General features: G+C 38.8%; 1 protein-coding gene across 14 annotated transcripts in view; it reads right to left on the reverse strand.

Moving 5' to 3' along the window:
- CADPS (calcium dependent secretion activator) overlaps positions 1-22,716 on the reverse strand; it is a 495,698-nt gene that overhangs the window by 131,428 nt on the left and 341,554 nt on the right. For 7 of the 14 annotated variants that reach the window (XM_037799564.1, XM_037799562.1, XM_037799559.1 and 4 more), the window contains exons 11-14: positions 20,399-20,611; positions 7,310-7,446; positions 3,810-3,997; positions 1,566-1,724 (exon numbers count right to left, since the gene is read on the reverse strand). In XM_037799564.1, coding sequence (XP_037655492.1) covers positions 1,566-1,724; positions 3,810-3,997; positions 7,310-7,446; positions 20,399-20,611 — 697 coding nt within the window. Of the gene's footprint in view, positions 1-1,565; positions 1,725-3,809; positions 3,998-7,309; positions 7,447-15,590; positions 15,603-20,398; positions 20,612-22,716 lie in introns of all 14 variants that reach the window. The other 7 variants (XM_037799591.1, XM_037799587.1, XM_037799583.1 and 4 more) reach the window with 2 other exon arrangements.

A 22,716-nucleotide genomic window follows, 5' to 3' on the forward strand; every position in this document is an offset into this window, starting at 1 on the left:
TTTTAGTGAAAACAGAGAGGACATTTAACTCAGAATATCAGGAGTTGTTACTTAGTGTTGCAGAAATTCAATTTCATTATCAGCAAAATGGGATGTAAAAATAACTAACCTGAAAATGTTATATCAAAACAGATAAAATGTTTGAAAGCACTTTCAAAGTGTAAGATGCTATACAACTGAAATTTAATGACTTCTTCTTCATGAAATAATGCAATGCAAGCCTAAATCCTGGAACACAAAACCTCCCAAAGTACCATTCGAGATTCTTTAGGTTAGTCATGGCATCGGGAATGGGTCAGGCTTGCACAAATATTGCTGTTTAGCAGTGGCGCTTTGCTCTCTGCTCCCCCTGGATGCTGATGAGCCTGTATTCCTAAAGCAGCACCTTGGACAGCACCCAGGAGGCTTCCTGTCTGAGAGCCTGTCTGTCAGACCTGACCTTCAGGTGTCCACAACATTCTCTGGGAACTTTCTGACTGGGTGCATGCTACTGTTCCTTCGCAATCTGACTCTCACAGCAAAACACAAACAGGAAGTTTACTTCGCCTCCTTCCTTATATAGAACAGGCTTACAAGATGGGTGGCCATGGTGAATCAGCTTTCTTTGGCTTTTACTATTGAACCTGCATACATGGAGGGTGGCCTGCTGCATTCTCTAGGAAGTAAAGTTGGCATTTTCTATGTATAGAAGTCATCCAGTACATACAAAAGCATAAAGCACACATGCTTGCGAACATTATGTGGCTTGTCAATGCCAGGGTCAGAACATCAATTTCAAAATCACAAATATAAAACTTTAAAGTGCTAATGTTAATTTGGGGAGAGTAGAGAAGGTGAAGAAGGACACAAGGGTGGCCCTGGAGATAATTAGCAAAACCAGTTAAAAAGAGGGAAAGCCGCCAATATGCCCATTTGTCAATTCACAAAGAGAGCATCCTTAAAGGACTTAGGAAACAGGACAGAATAAACATAATTTTAGAACTTAAATGTCCTCAAAGGTGACCTCATTAGATAAGTGATTCCACTAAGAGCCATTAATTTAGTGATAGGCTTCATTTAGTGTCTTTAATAAAAATCACTATTTGCAGATGGATTTCTTTTCATGAGATGAATCTGGAACTCGGGGGTTTGCCGAGAACTGATGGAGCTACTATAAATGTATAGGCCCATCTTATGCCAATCCATTTTACTTGCTCCTTAAACATAATTTCAAATTTATGAAACATGGTTGCTTATTATGAATGACTTGGTAAGGTACCAGGCCCTCACTACATGCCACGAAAAAGCAATCTGATTCATGATTCTGTTTACGTATTGCTCAATTAGTCTGTCTTTTCAATTTGAACATGTTTTAGAAGTCACTAAACACCTGAATCAAACTCAGTCCCAATACTCAGTATTTTTGTCCATTGCTAGGATTAAAAAAAAAAAAAAAAGTGCACCATTTAAAAAACCTTAAAGAACAGAGACTTCTGTTTTAGAAGGTGGAAGTGGTGGCATGGATGGGGGATGGGAAAGGCTACAGACATCACAAAACAGTAAGCACTGCACACGTAACTTCTTACCTTTTGGGCTCTGGATTTGCCTGGATTTTGGAATCTTTCCTTTTTCTGGATTCCTTTTTGGCATCTTTTTTAGCCTCTTGTTCAGACGGGGAGGGAGTTTTGCTCCCTTCAGGGTCTGTATTTGGCGGCAGCCCACTAAGATACACATGCAATTGTTGACTTTGGAGAGGGGTGGTTGCATAGGGCATGCACAGGGTGTGACCAGCCATAGGAGAATCAAGAGCACCCATACATGCACAAACAAAAGAAGAAAAAGAAGGATGCATCAACAAGCAAGAGCAAATGCATTCAAACTAAAATAATAAGCAAAAAAAAAAAAAAAAAAAAAAAAAGATGCAAACTTGCATAAGGAAAATCAGAACTGAAAAGAAAATAAGAAATCCAAAACTGTTTCCATGACAAGATGTATAAACCTAACTGTGAATCAAGTGGCAGTCTTACAATATGAAATCCAGACAATGTGTATCATAATTCATGATGATGTTTACCAGGGAGTTTACAAAAACACTTCATTATTTTATAACACTTTCTTATTCAGTAACATATGTAGAATACAGTGTGACAACCCAGAGAATATAATGCAACTTCTCTCCCTCTCTCTGTCTTAAAAGAATTCAGTCCAAGAGGCTGTAAAAGATAGTCATCAAAGTGTACATATTTATAAAAAGCAGAATTATGCACAGATACCCCCCAGGTATCAGAGTTTTCGTGAGTATATTTTATGCAAATAAAAGGTCACATGCTAGGCTAGTGAATCTTGTAACAATGGGAGGTGATGATAACCTTGTTGCCTGTTAAATATTCAAACCTACAATGCTATTGTTATCTAGTTCTAAATGTTGAAGTTGAATTTCATAAAACCTACCAGCACTCAAGAGAGGGAAAAAAGCACAGAACAAATTCCAAAGGTTATGTCAGAGTTGTAAGGCTTACAAATATGAAGCTGACTGATCATTCTGATTTAAAATAAATGTAGCAGATTCTAGATTCTGCCACATGTGGAGCTTCCCAAAGCATCAATTTTTTCATCTGAGCCTAGTGTTTGAAGCCACCTAGTTTTCCCTGAGTGTGCCTCCCCTGGCTGTTGGTTGGGATGCCCTGGGATAACGTAAGCTTGTCTTTATACACTAATGTGCAGCTATGCACATTGGGATAGGAAACTGGCTGTGGCAGTGTGGAAATTTATTCCATGGCTCCAGAGCCAAATGGCAATGTTCTTAAATTATTTGCTGCTTTGCATTACTCAGAACATGGATCTTTTCCTCAAGGAAATGGGCAAGGTCTAGAGAAAAGAACATTTAGCATGGAGTCAAGAGACTTGCCTTCTGGGTCTTGTCTATAAAATCTATAAAATAAGGAGGTTGGGTTAGACTGTGAACTCTAGAGTTCTTCCAAGTGCTATGGTTAAATCATAAGTGTTACCATCATCTTTGCCTTCCAGATTCATTGAGCTTGGTTCAGCTCTTGAGATGTGCTTGGCATCCTCCCTTCCAGGGCCTTTGCACATGCTGCCTCCTTGAACCACTCAACTCCTAGGCATGCGTCAGTTCTTATCCCAAGCATCACTTCCACCGGGAGGTGCTCCTTGACCCACCCCACCCCATCCGAGTAATGTTTTTTTGTTAAATGCTATCATGGAACTTTATTCCTTTTCCTCAGAGCACTATAGGCAAGTGTGCAACTCATTTGGTCTCTGTTTTTTTTTTTTTTTCTCTCACTGTGTGTATGGTGAATTCCCATCAGAGGGCCTGACACTTAGTAAATCATCATTAAATATTTCTGGAATGAATGAATGATGGCAAGCAACAAAAGCACATATTTTAATTCTTGCTATGTTCCAGGCATTGTGCTAAGACCTTTATGTCCACTTACATCCTCTCAACAACAACATGAAGACACTATCATTATCCCCTTTAGAAAACAGTGACCCTGAGGGTTTAATCACTTACTAGGGTCATTGTTAGTAAATAGAACAGCCATGATATAAACCCAGATTGGTGTAACTTCAGAGACTATGCTATAAGTCTTTTATTGCCATTTCTTTTAAGTCTCTTGAAAGGAGAGAAAGCTAATTTAAGTCTCTGTGCATGTGAGAGAGAGAGAGAGTGTGTGTGTGTGTGTGTGTGTGTGAGAGTACCTATGGCTGAGGGAATGGGGATGGACAGAGAGTTAGTCCCCAAACCACTGGCAGTGTTTTGCTCTGGTGGTGGTTTTTTGAAGTGCCTCATCTGGAAGCATGCTTACCTGTTTCCATGGACGTGGGATGCACAGAAGGCAAAGCTATAGTGAAGGAGTGTGGGATCAATCATGGCGCCATTTTCTGCCCGTTCAAGCAAGTCTCTGAGGTAGCAGAGATGTCGGTGACACCCGCGGACTCCGTTTCGGGCACAATATTCGTCTAGTACAAACACCTGGCCAGGACTGAACCAGCCCTGTTTGGGAAATAAAGGAGAGACTTTCTTTTAAATACAGGTTGTTTTCCAGAGAGCTACTAGAATTGAGAGTGGCTGGAGGAGGGGATTAAAAAACAGCCAGCGCTAATGCTTACTGAATGCTTAATAAGTGCCAGCAACTGTACTAAACACGTTACGAGTATTACCTGGTTTAATCCTCATAACAGTTCTGGGAGGTAGGTACTGTTATCACTGTTTTATGGATGGGAAAATTGAACTCAGGAAGGACATGGAATTTTCCCAGTGTCCCAGAGGTGGTAAGTGGTGGAGCCTGGATTAGCAGACAGCATGATTCTAGAAATAGAATCATGGCTCTAACGTTGAACCATTCATCATAAAAGGGTATTTGTGGGTGGGAGATAAAATTTCGCCTTAAATTGCTATCATGCTTTACACTTGACAAAGGACTTTCAATCAAGTCCTACAGCAACCTTGTGGTGTAGACAGGGCAGGCTTATCTTCACTTCACAAATCAGGAAATGGAAATCACAGCTGTTAAGTAAATAAGATCATATAAAGCAAAGGTGAGGCTCAAACCCAGCTCTGTCTTACTCAGAGTCCTCTGTTTTTCCTCTACTACAGAGCATTAAGAAATTTGGGGCTTGGTTTATATACATGCCAGGACCTCATAAATCCTTTCACTTTGGAAGAAATTCTTTTTTACTTTAAAAGGAAGGTAAACCATAACTTTCCAGAGAGAATAGCATGACTCAGTTTTCAAGTTGCGAATGAGAAATGATTCAGTTGAACTGAGAGGAGCTGCTGGTGCCCTGGTTTAGTGTTTTGTTTTATTTTTCTCCTGGCAATGACTTGCTTTCTTATTATTTATATGCTTGTTGTGGGGCCAGCCAAAACTCTGCTACAAAGGAGAACCTGGATGAAATCTCCAATTCAGAGCAGGCTGGGTGGCATGATGGGGTAGAAAATTGCCACCTCCATTAAGCACTTAAGAAAACAGATGCTCAGAAAAGCCAACAAACCGGCTGTTCAAGGTCACCCCTGGGCAGAGCCCTAAAATCAAATCATGTCTTTGGTTTCAGTGGCTGTCCAAAGGAAGACATACAGCAACATAGGTGATACATGGTAAGCTGGAAATTTTGGGCTGTCTTAAATATAAATTTAATACTACTTTGAGGATCTTCTCTGAGTCATCTTTTGAATATTGCTCCATCTTGGGAGGGAAAAGGCAAAAGGAGAAAGCGACTGGGGGACATGTAGAGGCCAACCAAGAGCAGTGAGGGAGGCCTTTGCAGCAGTCTAATCTCTTATTAGGAATCCGGGGAATCTTCAATTGATAACATGCAGCTCAGCGATGCATCCAACGAAAGACGGCATCTTTCCTATTTCAAATTATAAGTTACTGCAGAGGGCGGGAGAGTAGTCGAGGCAGTGGGCTGCCCCTATAGGCAACTTCTTTGCCACCCCATCTGCTACCCCAAATGCTAAATCTTAGAAACAACACTGCTGTGAAAGATTAAAATATATTTTCTACGACTCAGATGACACCAAGTCTTTTGTAGATGCCAAAATAGCTGCTTTGAAAAGAGTTGAAGAAATATCAATTAGGAACTCAGTCGAAGACACAGAAAAATTTATGTATCCCTGCTGGTCGGTCTCCAAAACCAACTGAAAAAAAAAGACTGTAATAATGAGAAAATGGAATATATACAGGCAGGAAATAAGGTCGTTTTAATTTCTGTAATTTTCTGAAATTTGGGGATGGTGATTAATAGATATAGGTACACAAACAGAGAAAAAAGCTATTTTATGCTCTTAACAATTTATTTTGAATTTTGCACCACATTTTAAAGCGTGTAAGTACCTAATAGGAGACAGGCTTCAAAATTTCATTTCTGATTTAATTTTAAGAGGGTGTTCACTAACTCTTCTTAGTGTTATAAATTAAAACAAAAGAAAAATTTTAAAAATGATGGGAAAAAGAGTCTCAAAAATAATATACCTAAAAAATTTCTCAAAAAAATAGGAATTAAACATAAAAGAGAATGATTTAAGCTCAGAGGCACATTCTTACAAGTTTCACAAATGTAATTTATAATTATGTGAATAATCACATAATCTTAGGAAACACATTTCAGAATAACTGCCTTGCAATGCAAGGTAAGCTTTTCTTTCTTTCTTTTCTTTTCTTTAAGTCAAAGTGATGTGTTTCTTTCCAATGTGGCAAAGTTCAGATTCCTCTAATGAAGTGACTCTAAACCTGAGATAATCAGTGAATCTTTCACATGATGTCATGCCATTTAGCAAAAAAAGATGATTTTCATTATATATATATATATATACACATATATACACATAATATTAATATCAGTGTTAACCTTAGTTAATTATATAATATTAATATGTATAATAATCCTGTTAATAATACATAGGTACATTAACCTTAGTGTTTACATCAGGGATGACAATTTCCCTCAATTAAAAGTCATTTTACCATTACCCCTCACCTTTCCCATCTACGTATTGGTATTAATTGGCTTTATCTCTAAGTAACAAAGTAAGAATTTATGGTTTACAGAAGAAATAAATTGGGTCCTTTTTAGGCTTATAAATTTGATCACTTAAAGCCAAAAATGTGTCTTTAGAACTCCAAAAAAGACACAACAGCAGTCCCTTGAATTTAAAAGATTTAAGTCTAGTTTTAAAATAGGGTTTCAGGAAACGCCGTTACTGCTGAATAGATGGTCTTTCAAATGTCTAAAACACCATAAAAAATTCCCCCAGTAGGTGAAAAACGCCGTGACTATTATATTATTCACATTAAGGAAAAAAAAGCCACCCAAACAAACAAACCCAATTCACTTCAGCATATGAAAAATGAAGTGGCGTTTATTTATGAATAATTTAATTTTTAAAAGATACACAAAAAGAACGCGTTCATTAGTGAGGCGGGAGCACCCGGCCTGATCATCTGGGGTAGGGAGGAGGGGTTCCTAAACTCCAAGACACCGAGGCAGTTTTTACAAGTTCTTCACAAGCAGGTGCCAAACTCAATTACCCTCTTGGGAATATTTCTCATGTAGCAGCTGAAAAGGGGAAAGCGAAGATAGGGAGGCTGGGAAATTGGATCCCTCTCTACCGATAACTCCCTCTAGCTCAGTCTTGTTTCTTTGGTAAGTAAAACTATCTCAACTCAGGAAATCGAGAACACATTTATAATTGTAAAGGGATTCTGTAATGGAGAAAAGAGCTTCTGACATGAAGATGGAGAAATATTTTATTTTTAAAAAAGTTCTCATGTTTAAATTGCTGTAGACCAAAGAAAATACTTGCCAGGCAAGAATAGGAATCATTAAGTCTGTGATCCAAAGTAAGGCGTTGCACCATCTCAAAGAGGGAAGCGTGGTCAAAGTTACAGGGGTTGGAAGAGATAAATTCATCCATGCCATGTTTTTGAGCTCTATCTGCATCTGTTCATTTATACATGTGGAGAGAGACACAATTTAGAGAAACACATCACATTTTCTTTGACATTTCAAATACACAGGAATTCACTAGTCATTATGAATGCTAGCTGTTTCCCCATTGCCTCCCACCAACTTCCCCAAGATATTTCTTTCTACCTCCCATTGTCAATTTGCATCACTTACTGGTGAGTTTATTGCATTTAGGCAAAAATATATTGGCATCAACATGTTTATCAAATGATCACAATTCCAGTGTATTTATGTCGTTCTTTAAAAACTAAGCACAAGACCGTAACTTCGCCTGCATTTCACCAAACACTGAAAGCAGATCGGATCTTTGCTTATAAAAGCCTCTTTAGCTTTTCATGTTTTTAATAGATTCTGCCATTCCAGTGGTTATGTCTAGAGTAATTTCTTTATAATTATTGGGATTGTCTGGAAGAAGTGTTATGCTGATTTTCAGCAAAATGACAATATTTTTATCCACTCCCCCCAAATCACCATTGCCAATTTGGTTTCACAAAAAGTTTGAGTCCCCACCCTCCAAAATTAAAAAAAAAAAGATAACAAAAATTTTCATTGAAACCTGGAGAATAAGTTAACTGTTAATTTAATTTGTGAGAGTCAAGGACATTGCCTTAGAGTATGCTTACTCAGTTAGCAAAGCTTATGAAATAGACAAACAAAAATTTACTCAGCAAGGGCTATTATCTGGCATTTATTGTGAATTAATAGTCTCAATGTATTCACACATTTCCTTACAGGGTGAAGGCTGTAGGCAAAACCTCCTAAGGGCCAACTAATAAATCCCAACATGTATAACTAAAATACATGATACTCAACCGGCAAAATAACCCAAAATTGCGGCCAAGCAGATTCCAAAGAGGTATGAATGAAGGCCCTATACATTAAAGGGATCATCTGTCCTCATCTCCTGAAATGCAGATATGAAGAAAAGGAATCAGATCAAATCGAGCAAGATTTTATTCATCCGCTTGCATGCAACATTCTACTGAAATACAGGGACCTGCCAGGAAACAGAGATGCTGTCGGAGCACAGGGGAAATTGATTTCTGACTTGAGAGGCTGTTTGGATAATATTTTCATATATGGCCTCTATCCCATGCAGGTTCTTTTTTTTTTCCCCTATCCTTGGGGTTTGGCTGAAAGCTTGGGTTACGGTAGCAGCATGACTTTAAGATGGTTTCATCTCACATTAGTATTGATTTTGTGTACCATTCAAACCCAAATGCATGGTATGTCAGATTTATGCCTTCTTATTGTTAGGTTTTAGAAATCTGTCATTTTTCATAGAAGCAGCAAGTGGTCAGTGTTTGAACAAGATGTGTTGTTTATGCCCAAGATGCACAGAAGCAACGGTTTCCAGAAGGGAAGTTGAAGAATGTGTATTTTAACAGTCAAATTGCTCCGTTAGGATAATAAAACACAAGCTTTTGGAAGGAATACCGTGTGTGCAGGAATTTTATTAGAGAATCTGAAAGAATCGTCTTGGCTATGCTAACTGCCTCAGATTTATCCTCAGCAAAGTACGCTTGGATGTGAGGTTAGGTGCTTCAACTAGAGGATTCATTTCGTTTAGTTGTTTGGGTCTCCAAACCACATTTTCCTTGAACTCAGGGCAGCTAGTAAGAGAGGTGACCTGGAAGTTGGTGCTGGGGAAAAAAGCTGGCTGCCTCTGTGGTGTGTGGCTCCTCTGGTCCAAGGCAAGTATCTTAAATTTGTTCCAATTTAGGTCTCCTCTGACAGAATGATACCCACGGAATCTAGGTGTACCCCTTCATCAGTTCTCACAGATTCTGCCCTCTTACCTTCATCCTGTTGGTCCAAGGTCATATTAATTCGGGAAAAACTCAGTGTGGGGTATACACTAATTGCTCATCCTGTTTCAGCCTCATAAAAAGCCTCACCCATCTCTGTTCGCCTATTTTAACCGATAAGGTGGATCAGGCATTTTGGCTAGCATCAGCTTCTTGCTCTCAGATTTCTCTGAAGAGTCTGCAAGCTGACAAATCGTCCTGGGCCTTTTTCTGTTCATTTGTTTGCCCGTTTGGCTCAGCTATTTTATTGCTCTTCAATTATTCAATTATGATGGTACAATGCTCATTTAGCTCAGAGAGAAGGGGGACTCTTTTGTAGCTGTTTAAAAAATGACACGTTTCAAGTCTCTTACTCTGTTAATTTGTTGAACCTCTTGAAGACTTTGTGGATGAACTATTTTGCCTTGCTGGCCACTTAGGAAATGGATCTGAAAAGGCAATTTGGCTCCTAGATGGGGACCTGGATACAGACCCATTTCCCCGCTGCCCCCCCCCCCCAATCCATCACAATGGCTCAATGAATAGGGCTTCCCTGTGCTAATTCTTGGGTTAGAATAAGTCTAAAGAACAGTTTCATGCTTACTTACATGTTAAAGTAGGCTTATAGAAAGAGATGATTAAAATCAGCCTATTTTCCTTTTCAAAGAGTATTCCTGTCAAAATAAAAATTCCTTTTCCCTTCCTCCTTTCTTCCCTGCCTAAAACAGCAACATCGGACCACATGTAGAAAGAAACTGGGACTGGTTTTGGAAGTCTAGATTCTAGTTTGGGCTCTGTTTCTAATTAGGTGTAGGATGGATGCTTGCTGAGTTGTTTCTGTCTCTGAGCCTCAGTTTCCTTGTGTGTAAAATGAACTGAACTGTAATTTAACGATCCTTAAGCACTGCACGCCATCTTCTATATGTGTGGGAATTTCCGGCAAGTAAAACTGCAGTCCCCTGGATTTTGCTTGAACAAAATTAGCATTTACTCAGAATTAAGCTTATTGTCTTAATGGTTGCGATAACTCAAGAGTACTTAAGAAAGTGACTGGCTCTCATGTAATCTTTGAGAATTTCACTGTGCCTGGTATATTGAGAAAAAGGAGGCGGGAGAAAGGATATGATAGTTAAGCTCCATCTGAGCTGGCATTTTGGTAGTTTTTGTTCTGTGCTATATTTCCAGCACCTAGAACAGTGTCTGGCACATAAGAGACATTCAATACGTATCTGTTGAAGTAATGAATTCATTTCATCAAACTAAATAAATTCATGCAACAAATATTTTCTATTTTTGATTTTTTGGAATGTTGAAACACTAAATTCAGTTTATTTCATGGGAGCTAGAATAACCTTTGGTTGAGTGGATGGGCTTGGGGTGGGGGTAGGGGGTCACGAAGACTGGATTTGAAACTAGCTCTGCCATTAATAGGTACGTGATGTGAGGCAAGTTGCTTAAAGTTCCTGAGCCTTGTTTTCCTCATTTGTAAACTGTGGATAGTATTCTAGTCTACTCTTAGAGGGTTGTTGAGGGGAGCTGATGACAAGTGCCTATAAAGTTCTTGGGGGTGCCTGACACATAGTACACACTCAAATAAACATTAGCTAGGAGTAAAAGGGCAGGCTTCTTAGCATTCCCGAAGCCCATCTTGTCTGATATTCCCAGCAAGCCAAGGATGTCTCGGCATTTACAGCGAATGTTCCATCCTTCCTTGCTCCTAAAACTGAATTGCTTCTAGGAAGCTGGGAGTCTTTCCCAGTTGCTCCACTTTATGCTTCTCCTCTGCCCTTGTGTTACCAATTCCTATGTCCACCTCTGTGTGTTTTTTTTGCTGGATTATGTTCCAGTTTCTCTATTGTCAGGACTTGCACTACAATTGAATCCCCTGGTAGACAATATGTTCCTTGAGGGCAAGTTTCTGATCTGTTATTTCCTCTGCCAGCTCCCAGAGGAGCCAGACCCTCAGGAGGTGTTTTATTAACGGACTTACTCTGACACCTCCACCCCAGGAAACTTCCCATTGGCTTTATTAAAGAGTCACACACATGGGGATTCAGATGGTATCTTGCAAATCTAAAAGTGGGAACATGTGCTCTTAGGGGAAAAAATTCTTATAGAAGGAAACAGAATTCTAGGTGCAGGTGTCTTTGGATACCATTCAGATTGTCTGCCTGTGTCTCCATACATGTCTAGGGCCATATGCATTACATATGTTGTCTTTTTTAAAATAAAATACTGCAGTGGTCCAGCTGTTCCAAGTTCTGTTTCAAAGAACTTGTGGGTGCTTCCCAAGCAACACCATACAGTCATTCTTGCACTGTCCCAGTCTGTTCTTCTACAGTGCTGAATATTAAGAAATAAATGCTCCTTGCAGCTCCATTTCCCCCTGCACAAACAGTTGGAATGGGCTGATTAAAGAAAAAGAAAATTCCAATGTCGATGTGAGGAGGTGGAAACAGACCAGAGCAAAAAAATGAGAGTCATTTCCTAAATTCACGACACTCTGGGATCACTTCTTTTGCTGATATTTGTATGTGTTAAGAGCATGAAAATGAGTTTGAACATTAGGTTGAGCAAAACAGAATTAGCTGGGTAAAGTGGCTGTTTAAAACTGCAATGACATTTGGATTATCTATTGTTTTGGAAGGTACATACCAATGTTCTTTTTCTTTAACATGTGTTTTTTTTTTTTTTTTTTTAGAACTCAAGATTCAACAGCAATTTAAGAACTGATTTCGACTTTGACCTTTTCGAGACCTGGCAGAGTGGTTCCTAAATACTAAGTTCCAAATGTACGGAAAATGGGCTACGTGATTTTATAGGCTCTGCATAAACTGTGGTAGTTTGTGCAGCCAGGGCATAATCCAGTAATCCAACACACCTTCCAAACGATGCTGCTTGTTTCACTTCTGGGTTTTAACTGATAAGGATTTTGAAATTCTTTATAGCATAGGAAACTGACTTCAGACTGAACATAGACAAATAAAGCTAATATTGATACTTCAACTACATTAAGAAACAGAAAGCACTATCCATGAAACAGAAGCAGGTTGACACACGGACTTCTGGAAGGCACACTTTTAAATGGAAACTAATAAAATTCTTTACTTCAAGTTTATTTGGAGACAATTTCCATCGGCATTTAAAGAGTGTTGGAAAAACACCAGTTCCAGAAATCATACCCTTATGTGGGTTTTATATTCTCATTTAATCTACTTAATTAAAATTTCAGTGATGTGGTCCCTAACTGACCAGCCCTATCATTTATGCTGTTTAATTGCTCATGATGTTTAGGTTCATTTCATGGTTGATATTATTTTCCTTTCTTGTAACTGGAAAAATACATAATATTTGTCATGATCTCTTGTCTCTACAACATACTTATTTATGTGAACTGGCTATAGGCATATGGATATATTTTTAGATAGGTTTGCAATAATGCCTATCAAATGTAACTTTCTTGGAGGAATGATATAGCTTTTAAAATTTTATTTTACTGAAATTTTCCTATTATTCTAACAGCTAAGGGAATGAAGATGAAAGGTCAAATCCTCCTTTTTATTTTGTGATACAACATTTTGGAATTTTTTTATGGGCTAGGGAAAAAGAATTTCTGCTATTGAATGTATTTATAATTGAATTATTAATAAATTCTCTAAAAGAGGCTCCTCTCTCTAATGAATCCCTTTTATAATAAGCCAGAGGTAGCTGTTTTAGCACCGAAATTCAGAGTGCAGCTATAGCTTTTGCTATTCCTGATGGATGCTAGAGGCAAGAGAATAGCTAATAAAACTCTGAAGCCATCTGTAAGCCCAAACTGCAAATTAAAAGGTGACTTTGTATCTTTCTTATATGAAAAATGTGTGCTTGTCATATTTGCTTGACAGTACAAGAGTGAATGTATGGTCCGGACAGTAACGAACAATGACAGTAGTCAACCTCATCAGAAGACATGAAATAAAGAAATGACAATGATTGATGGCAGCTGCCTGTTTATGGATTTTTCTAGAAGAGTTTTTCTTGGCATGGTCAAGTGACCAGCGGATGTTGTGCCCTGCCTGAGCTCTACAAAGCAAGCAAAAGACTGACTGGTACTCCCACGCCTGCTTCCCTGAGGCAAACAGCAGAGCACCTAACTGAGAAACAACTTAATTCTTTCGTGATCCCTTTGACTAAACCAAGCTAATGTGCATGGTCAAGGAAGCTATCAGAGTCCACACTGCATTTTGTAGAAATCTTGAATTTAAAACCACTACTGCAATAAGCCCAAGGGCAACAAATACTTGTTTATGTCAATGCTAATTTTTACAACTCTTTGTAAGACAGTTGCTTTGAATAAAAATTATAACAGACTGCCAATGCTCTCAGAACAAATAAATAAATGATTTGTAAATTTCCCTGATGTAGTTATTACATTTTTCAATAAATTTACAGTGTACTTGGAGTTTTTGTATTCTCTACAACATGAGCAACAACATATTTTCTATACTTGGCAGTAATTAATATTGCATCTTATTGTATATCACCACATTACATGAAAACACACCACTGCTTAGGGAACGATATGGTAACCATGTCTGAAGTAGTTTATAAAGAAATGCACTTTCACTTACTGTAGTCTATTTAGATGAAATCACGATGCTTGAAAAATTTTGGACCTGATTGTAGGGGGCCTATTCTACTAAAAAGTCACTTAGCTTTACAATGTAAAGGAAAGTGATCTACAGTGTGGTCTTGGGTCATGCAAGTTAATATTGAACTAATTCTTGTTATCCCATTCCTGCAATGTAGCAACTGCAAGCTGACAATTCAAAAAGGTACAGCAAAGATCCCATGAGATAAAAATATAGAAAGGAATTAAGGCAAATGACTATTTGAAAGTCTTCTAGATAGCAATGCCTTGTTGTGCAAATACATGTAAATTCACTCAGAACAGAATTCATTCAATCACCTCTTCAACCATCCTTTCATTTTTTTTTAACAAAAAAAAAAGTATAGCAAAATCCTGAATACCCACTAAGTTCACATTCTATAGTAAGTTTTTTCAAATGCCTCATCAGACATTCAAAAGAAAGTAAAGTTAAATTAGGCATCTGCTTGGAATGGTGAAAAAGTCTGTCTGCTAGGCAGGGGTATGTTTATGCAAAATCAAAGAAAAAAAAAGGGAGAAAGAAAGCAAATTAAAGAGAGACAAAAAGAATTAAAAGAAAGGACTATTATTAAATGGTCAGGAAGAATGATACGTCCTACTTCTTCCAAGTCAGCATTCAAAAATCTCAAATACATATTTGCCTGCTCTCTTGACCAATTTTTCTAGCTCTCTCTTATGTTGGGTCTTTTCTCACCACATTTTTGGTTGATGGCTTCCTGTATAAATAAACAGCATGCTCTCTCTTATTAATAACTTTAATAGAGAAGAGAAAGGTTTTTCTTAAGTTTTAAAGTTTCTTTTTTTTCTTAAAGCTATATTTTTATAAAAGTTAATATGAATACAAACGATGTCAAAAAAATTATTGTTGTCATTGTCCTCAGGGGAGTGGCAGTGAAACCGGGGGTTGAAACTCCTTGCCATTGTGAGAATGCGAATCCAAAGCTTTTGTCAGTAAGCTACATGGACTCAATCATGTCCTTTGTTTCCTGTTTTTTGTGTGTGGTAGCCCAGTATATTATAACTGTCCTTTCAAAATTAATCCTCTATCAGATCTTACTTTAGAGCACACCCTCCAGCCAGGTAGAATTAATCTGACAGTGTTCAAACAATGCATCTACTTTATTGAGTAAATGAATTTTGCAACTTCTGGAAGTCTTGCTCAGTTTATGTCTTTGGGTTTCCTACCCCACCTTTCATTAAGGTATCCATGATTACCACACCACTGGTCTACTGACCATACTAATTTTTGGATTGGGGAAGGAAAAACAACAACAACAACAATTGTCAGAGTGCAAATGATCTGTTTTCAGGCATTAAGCAGTCAGGTAGCTGTGAATTCCATGAGACAAAGGCATTGCTTGCCATTTCGTTGTGATGTTAATTAATAATCTTGGAATGCAAAAAATTAGGAGATGTTAATGGTTGGCTTTACTCGGAGGATCATTTGATGCCAATATGAAAGCCAAGGAGAGGAGGCAATTATGCACACATCACATGCATCCTAGTTTCAGTATGGAAGCTTACATTTCAAACCTAAGGTCAGGAAAATAACATGAAAAGTTTGACTACAAAGTCTAGACATGAGGAAGATTTTAAGAGGAGAGGGAGGAAGCACATTGCAGGTGTCAGATAATCTAGTCTGATTATCTGAGCTGTGCTAGCTATAGGGGAGCACTTACCCTTCAGTCCAGCTAGAAGTTAGCAGGGTAAGAAGGAACAAACCAGAATAACATAAAGACTAGCAACAAGGCTCAGGAAAGCAGACAGGAGCTCTAACCTAGCAGCTAACGTTCTTGGGTTCGAGCAAAGGTTGAACAAGAAAACTTAAACAAAACAAAACAAAAAACAAAACCAACCCCCCCAAAACCAACAGTAAGGCAACCCCACCCACCCACCCCACCCACTAACTATTGAAGACTGTTCGGGTGGTAGCAAAAATAGAAATAATTCTGAAAAACATCCAACTTTAGGGAACCATGATGTGATTAACAGTTACTAGTTGAGAAATAGACATTAAAAACGTCAGTCATTGCAAATGATATAGCAAATAATCGTTGACCAAATGCCAAAGCTTAAAACACACACCCCCTCTTGCCCCACTCTGCATTTGAACTGAGGCACTGATTTTTACTGTTCCACTAACACAGAATGGACCGGGATATGCGGTCCCAATGTGAGGCCACTTGGAATAATAAATTGTGGCAACATCCAAGTACAGATTTGGACATTGTTTCCAAGTTAAGTAATGTTGGCCTTAAACATTGGAAAACTGCAAGTATTAGTTTTAAAAAAGTTGTATAGCTAGGTACTAGCTTAATTTTCAAAAATTCTAACAAAAAAAGAAAAAAAACAACAATAACAACACACACCAAAAACAAAACAAAACAAAAAGAACAAAAAAAGTTTTAAAAGTTTGGTGGAACCCTCCCAAAGTCTTTGTAGAGTCACACACAAACTAATGAATAGCAGGATCTATTTTTTTCAGTTTTAAAAATTCCATATAAATACTCCACTCCACTCTTTCTTAGACGTGTCTTTTCATCAGGAAATTGAACTTTGGGTATTGCAAAAAAAATAAAAACTGCAACAAGACGTTTGTTAAATGGAATTTGGAAAACCCAAATAAACTCACAATAAATCCCGTTTCCCAAACTGTAAAATGTTCCTTTCTCAAGTTTTCCTTGAGCAGACAGCGACATGACAAGACTGGAGTGTTTATTTTTTTCTAGCCCCAAAACCCTTTCCCATTTCTATGCAGCTTTCCTTTGCTATGTAAATACCAATAAAGCAATTACAAAGTTGTCATTGAAAAGTTGTTCTCAAAAATTATTCACTAGCAAGAATGGCAAATACTTTGAACAAATATTCGAAACTAGGATTTAATGAGAGGTGCTACAGTAAAGTATTTAACAATGACTCTTACCTTTTGGAAGTCAAGGAAACCTTTTTAAAATGCAATACTTGATTGTTTTTACTTTTTGTTAGCCAGAGGATCTGTGACTGACAATTTTTGTGGGTGACTTAATTAAATCAATATATAGACTGGACACTAAATGTAAATGAAGGACCAAAGTTTGCTATTTACAAGTGTTATGATTATTGTTCACTTTCATATATAATAATGCTCTGTAGTATAGGGTGACCAACCACTGTGGTTTGTCCAGGATTGAGGGATTTCCTGGCACACAGGACTGACAGTGCCAATATCAGGAAAGTCCTGGGCAGACCAGGACGGGTTGCTCACCCCTAGTATGAGTCAACATTGTGGGTTTGACTGAGTTCCCTGTAAATAAGGCATAATTTGTTTCATAGAGATGGTTTGAACTTAATAGGCTGAAGGCAGCTGTGACCATGGCAGACCTCACTAAAGATTATGATACAACCTCCAGCCGCTTTTCGTTTGTTTTACGTAACAACTACTGAGTGACACCACAGAATGTAAAATTCCTGGCTCTTTTTATGGTCTTTCTCATGGGTTTTGTAGACCACAAACTGCAAAAGCTCAGGTCCAGGAGGCTGGGTTAGTTAAATCCTGAGTGGTTTTCTCTCTGCTGGTTTCTAAATTATGGGAACAGGAACTCCAGTTCCTGGAAATCTGGCTGCAGTTTTTATTGTGTGCCTAACATGGGACAGGTGAAATTTGGAGCAGTGTTGAGGACCTGTCTCAAAAATAAAAAGTAACCACGGGACTACTGGGTTCAACACTATTATGTTGAAGCTCTAGGTAAGGATTACTGTTTATAACAGTGTCACTGTGTTCAGTTATGCAGGTTGCACACTGCACAACTCAGTATGCACCATTCACATTTTTGTCTTTATGACAGGTGCCTCCTGCAGTGCACAACCTGCATGGCTGAATGTGGTGGCCTTGTTCTTGTAGAACTTCGTAGGTGTGGAGAACCCCATTTCCTGGGCAGCGACTTAGGGAGACAACAGAGAAGAAAGGAGACAAGAGAGAAGAGACAACTGATAAATCCCAAAGGCGTGCATTATCTCACTTTCTCACTTATCTCTCAGCCTGCCTCATTTGTTCTCTAGGGATGATCTTATTTACCACCCCGTACCCCTCAAATCCTAACACTTAGGATTTTGGTTTGGATGCCCCATTTATTTACTAAAATTCCTTTGTCAACTAGGGTAGTGACATACATCAAACTTGTGTGTGCTCAGTCAAATCTTCCTGCTGATGCTTAATGACTAGCATTTGAATTTCACAGTTAAATAAATTCTTGTACAGGGAGGAAAATCTAAATCAAGAGCCCCTATTTATTTCTGAGAAGAAACACTCCTTCGGCAGCTTCAATCACTGGTCTTTTCAAATCAGTGTGTGGTCTCCATTTAACTGTACCCCTTAATGGCCTTCCTCTTGTCTACTCTAATAAAGAAAAAGTGGGGCCAATCACAAGCCATGTAGTAATTTTTTAATCTGGACAGATGATAGTACAGAGACATTGAATGTAAGGTGAAATGACTTCAGAAGAAATGGAGATTATTTGGAAATATGACCAGTATTTTCCAAATATCACCTGTGATACATGTTTTATGAGGTTGATTTGGATGGTGCTTATAATTATGATTTTTTTCCTGATAAAAGGATAATTCCATTTAAGGGAGATATGATATGGTGCACTGTTTCCAAATTTATTTTAAAAGGAGCCTATCAGACAAGGTGAAAGAAGGGTTCTATTGAAAAGGTTTAAAAATTAAATAAATATTAGGCATTTTTAATATCAAATTATGACTAAAGTGTTATAAAGAGATGTTACCTTCTCCCTTATGGCTCTCAAATAAACCCACGTACCACAAGATGTTAGAGAACAAAAGAGGAGAGCAGTGGCTGTGGGTAGGAGGGGCTTCCCTTTTCCCCCAAATCCCACCTCATCATCTTCCTTATCTTTTCATGGTTTACTGCGTGCATTCCATTCCCCATGGGGAAGGGGCAGCGATTGGGTGGTTATTTATAATGTTCCACAAGGGAATGCATCTTTCCTAAAAAAACTGTCAGTCCTGGACAGGAATTCCTGGGAGCACCTGATGGATAGTATTTGCCATACAAAAAAGGTTGTATTCTCCCACTAACAGGGCTATTGCAAGGTTCAAGGACATAGTTTTGTTAGCAATGGACAGTGCAGTGGAACTCATTCAAGAGAGAACTTCGCTTTATTTAGGTGCTGTATTGGCAAAATGACTCTATCCACATTCATGTTTTGCTGAAGAGCAATGGAGGAGTGACTATGTAAAAGCGCTTTGTAAAAGGTCAAGTTTCTGCTTTGGGGGTCTTTGCACTTGCTCTCCCATCTGCTGTAATTCTTTTTCCTCAGGTGTTTGCAGGGCTGACTCCATATCACTTGGGTTGAAGTTCAGAGCAGCCTTCCTTGTTCATCTATCTAGTGTTCTCTCTTCCTGCTGAGTCACCTTTGCATGACATGCTTCACGGTATTTGTCAATGCCTGAAATGTCCTGATCTATCTGTTGCCTTGTCTGCTGTCTAGCCTCCCTGGGCACTGGGATGCAGCTACTGTAAGGGGAGGGACCTTGTCTGTTGTCTTCATTAGTTATGTCTCCTTCACCTAGACAGGAGCTCGATGAACTAGTCTGAATGAGTGGGTTCCACACTCGAGTAAGGATTCATCATGATTATTGCTAAAAATGACCTGTGCCTGTGTTACCCATAATTGACTTGACCTTCAGGGTAAGTCAAAAGGCTCTATTTAGGGTTAATATTTGAAACTAAAATGAGTTAACTGTATTTGATGTTTTATGTTTCCACTGTGTTTTAATAAATGTCCCCAATTGCATGTTGGCTCTTACCTTACCCTTCGTATGGGAAGTGTTGAGAGATAAAACAATCCTAGGTAGCAAGAAGACATGGCAAAGGGGCAAGAAAGTAAAACAGATGCAGAAGTAAGAGGAGAAGACATTGGAATGTTAAGTGGGGCTGTTTAAGGAGACAGTTTCACCTTGGGGTTCTGGTGTTTTAATTGCATAGTTCAGAATGGGATTTTAGACCCCTCCTTTCTCTCCACTGCATGTGATAATGACGTCTTTTATCTTTAAATGGTTCTAAATCGCAGATTTAAATTTATTTTTAATCAAGTTGTATTTTTAAATTACTTTTAAAAGGAAGAAATGAGACAAAAGACATAAATAAAATATTATATTTGAAGGACTCAAACAAATAACGTTTTGCTGTGAATTCCAAACTCACCAGAGCACAGAAAAAAATCTACTTAAAACCTACAGGAATATTCTACTTCCTTTTGCTTTGTCCTTGGGGGGAAAAATGTCAAGTATTGCACTTTAAAATTACTTTCATCTAACTTTTTTTTTTGGTCCCAACTGTCCCCCTGAATTCACTCTCTGTTTTCAGCCAGCCTGATTTTATACATCTTTAATTTAAAAGCAACAAGATTTTCTAACTCAATTTCAGAAGATATACCTGACCGACAGGGCTATTTAAAAAAAAAAAAATTAAGTATTTACTTACAAAATTGCGAGATGGGGGCATCCAGCTGAGGCACGTTTCCTCCCTTGGCGTTGAGTTTCTGGACCTGAGTCGGGGGCACAGGCTTGTGTGACTGCCCGGTGGCCCGATACATGGCCTGGACCCACAGGATGCGATCTTGCTCGTCATCGCTTGCAAATATCACGGTGTCTCCTTCTTTGACGGCATTGAAGAAGGCTCGGCCGCCCTCCAAACCTGGAATAAAAGGGAAGAACGGCTTCTACCAGGCTGGGCTGCACTGTGCTCAGCAGGACTCAGTTCTTAGAGAGGAAATCTCTGTTGCTCTTCCTTAGGCCAGAGGAGAGGTGAAGCACCTTATCTGCCTCTGGGGGTGGGGAGTCTGATACCCACTTGGCCACAGAGTTGGGCCACGATGTTCAAGAGGCATTTTGAGCTGGGCTCTTTTCTTTTTCTTTGTCCCACTGAGGACAGAATCGTCAAGCAGGCAGCCATCTCCACACTGCTGGCTGGGCAAACATCTGCCTACAAATATAGTATTATAATATTCTCTCATCTTTAAACACAAACAACCTGCAATGCAAAAATCCTCTCTTGACCCCACCTCTCCCTTCAGCTGCTATCTATCCTATGGTTCTTCTCTTTACAATAAAAGGGGGATCTATACCAGGCACTCTCAAATTTTAATGCCTACAGGAATTGCCTGGGCATCTTGTTAAAATGCAGCTGCTGACACAGTAGGTCTGGGGTGGGGCTTGGGATTCTGCATTTCTAAAATGCTCCCAGGTGATGTGAAAGGAAATGAAATAAGCTTCAGTGGCAGAGAGATTCCAAAAGGAGCCAAGAGGTCACTCTGGTGGGCACTCTTACGCACAATATAGACAACTCTTTTTAGATTCTAAAGAATTGGGGTAGCTGGTGGTGGATACCTGAAACTATCAAACTACAACCCAGAACCCATGAATCTCGAAGACAGTTGTATAAAAATGTAGCTTATGAGGGGTGACAATGGGATTGGGAAAGCCATAAGGACCACACTCCACTTTGTCTAGTTTAGGGATGGATGAGTAGAAAAATAGGGGAAGGAAACAAACAGACAAAGGTACCCAGTGTTCTTTTTTACTTCAATTGCTCTTTTTCACTCTAATTATTATTCTTGTTATTTTTGTGTGTGTGCTAATGAAGGTGTCAGGGATTGATTTGGGTGATGAATGTACCACTATGTAATGGTACTGTAAACAATCGAAAGTACGATTTGTTTTGTATGACTGTGTGGTATGTGAATATATCTCAATAAAATGAAGATTAGAAAAAAATAAAATAAAATAAAATAAAATGCTCCCAGGTGATGAGGTGCTGCCGCTCCCAAGACTGTGCTTTGAGTACAGGAGGTGAGCTTCTCCTGTCCTACCTAAAAGCCACTCCAATGGGGCTTCTGCCCCACTGAAACTTTTTTGCCAAGGTCGCCAGTGACCTCGATATTACTAAATCGAATAACCGATTCCCAGTCATTTTATTCAATCCATCACTCTATCACAGCAGCATTTGACACTCATCCCTTCTCTTTGAAACACTGTCTTCATTTGGCTCCCAGGAAAACTGATTGTCCTCCTGCCTCCCTGGCTGTTCCTTCTCATGCTCCCTTGTTGGTTCCTCCTCCTTTCCCTGACCTTAAATATTGGAAATATAGGGTTCTGTCCTGGGACCTCTTCTCTTCTTTATCTCTACTCTCTCCCTTTTAAATACCTTGGAGTATGCTGACGGCCCCCGCCTTTATATCCACAGCTTGGACCTCCCCTTGAACTTCAGACCTGTATGTCTAAGGACTTTCTTGACTTCTCCACATGGGTATCTGACAGATATCTCAAGCTTATCATAGCCAACACTGAACTTCTGGTCTTCCTCCCAAACTTCCTCTCTATCTCAGTAAAACTGAGCCCATTCCTCTAGTTGCCCCCAAGCCTACAACCTTGATATCATTTTTGACTCTGCTTTCCCTCTATATTCAAGACATTACCAAAATTTGACCATTTCTCTCTCTTTTTTTTTTAATTAAATTCAGTTTTATTGAAATACATTCACACACCATACAATCATCCATGATATACAATCCACTGTCCACAGTATGATAACATAGTTATGCGTTCATCACCACAGTCTATCTCTGAACATTTTCCTTACATCAGAAAGAACCAGAACAAGAATAAAAAATAAAAGTGAAAAAAAAAACACCCAAATCATCCCCCCATCCCACCCCATTTGTCCTTTAGTTTTTATCCCCATTCCTCCACTCATCCATACACTAGATAAAGGGGGTGTGATCCACAATGACCATTTCTCTT

The sequence above is a fragment of the Choloepus didactylus genome, chromosome 1 (genome assembly GCF_015220235.1).
Source record: "Choloepus didactylus isolate mChoDid1 chromosome 1, mChoDid1.pri, whole genome shotgun sequence".
NCBI classification, from domain to species: domain Eukaryota; kingdom Metazoa; phylum Chordata; class Mammalia; order Pilosa; family Megalonychidae; genus Choloepus; species Choloepus didactylus.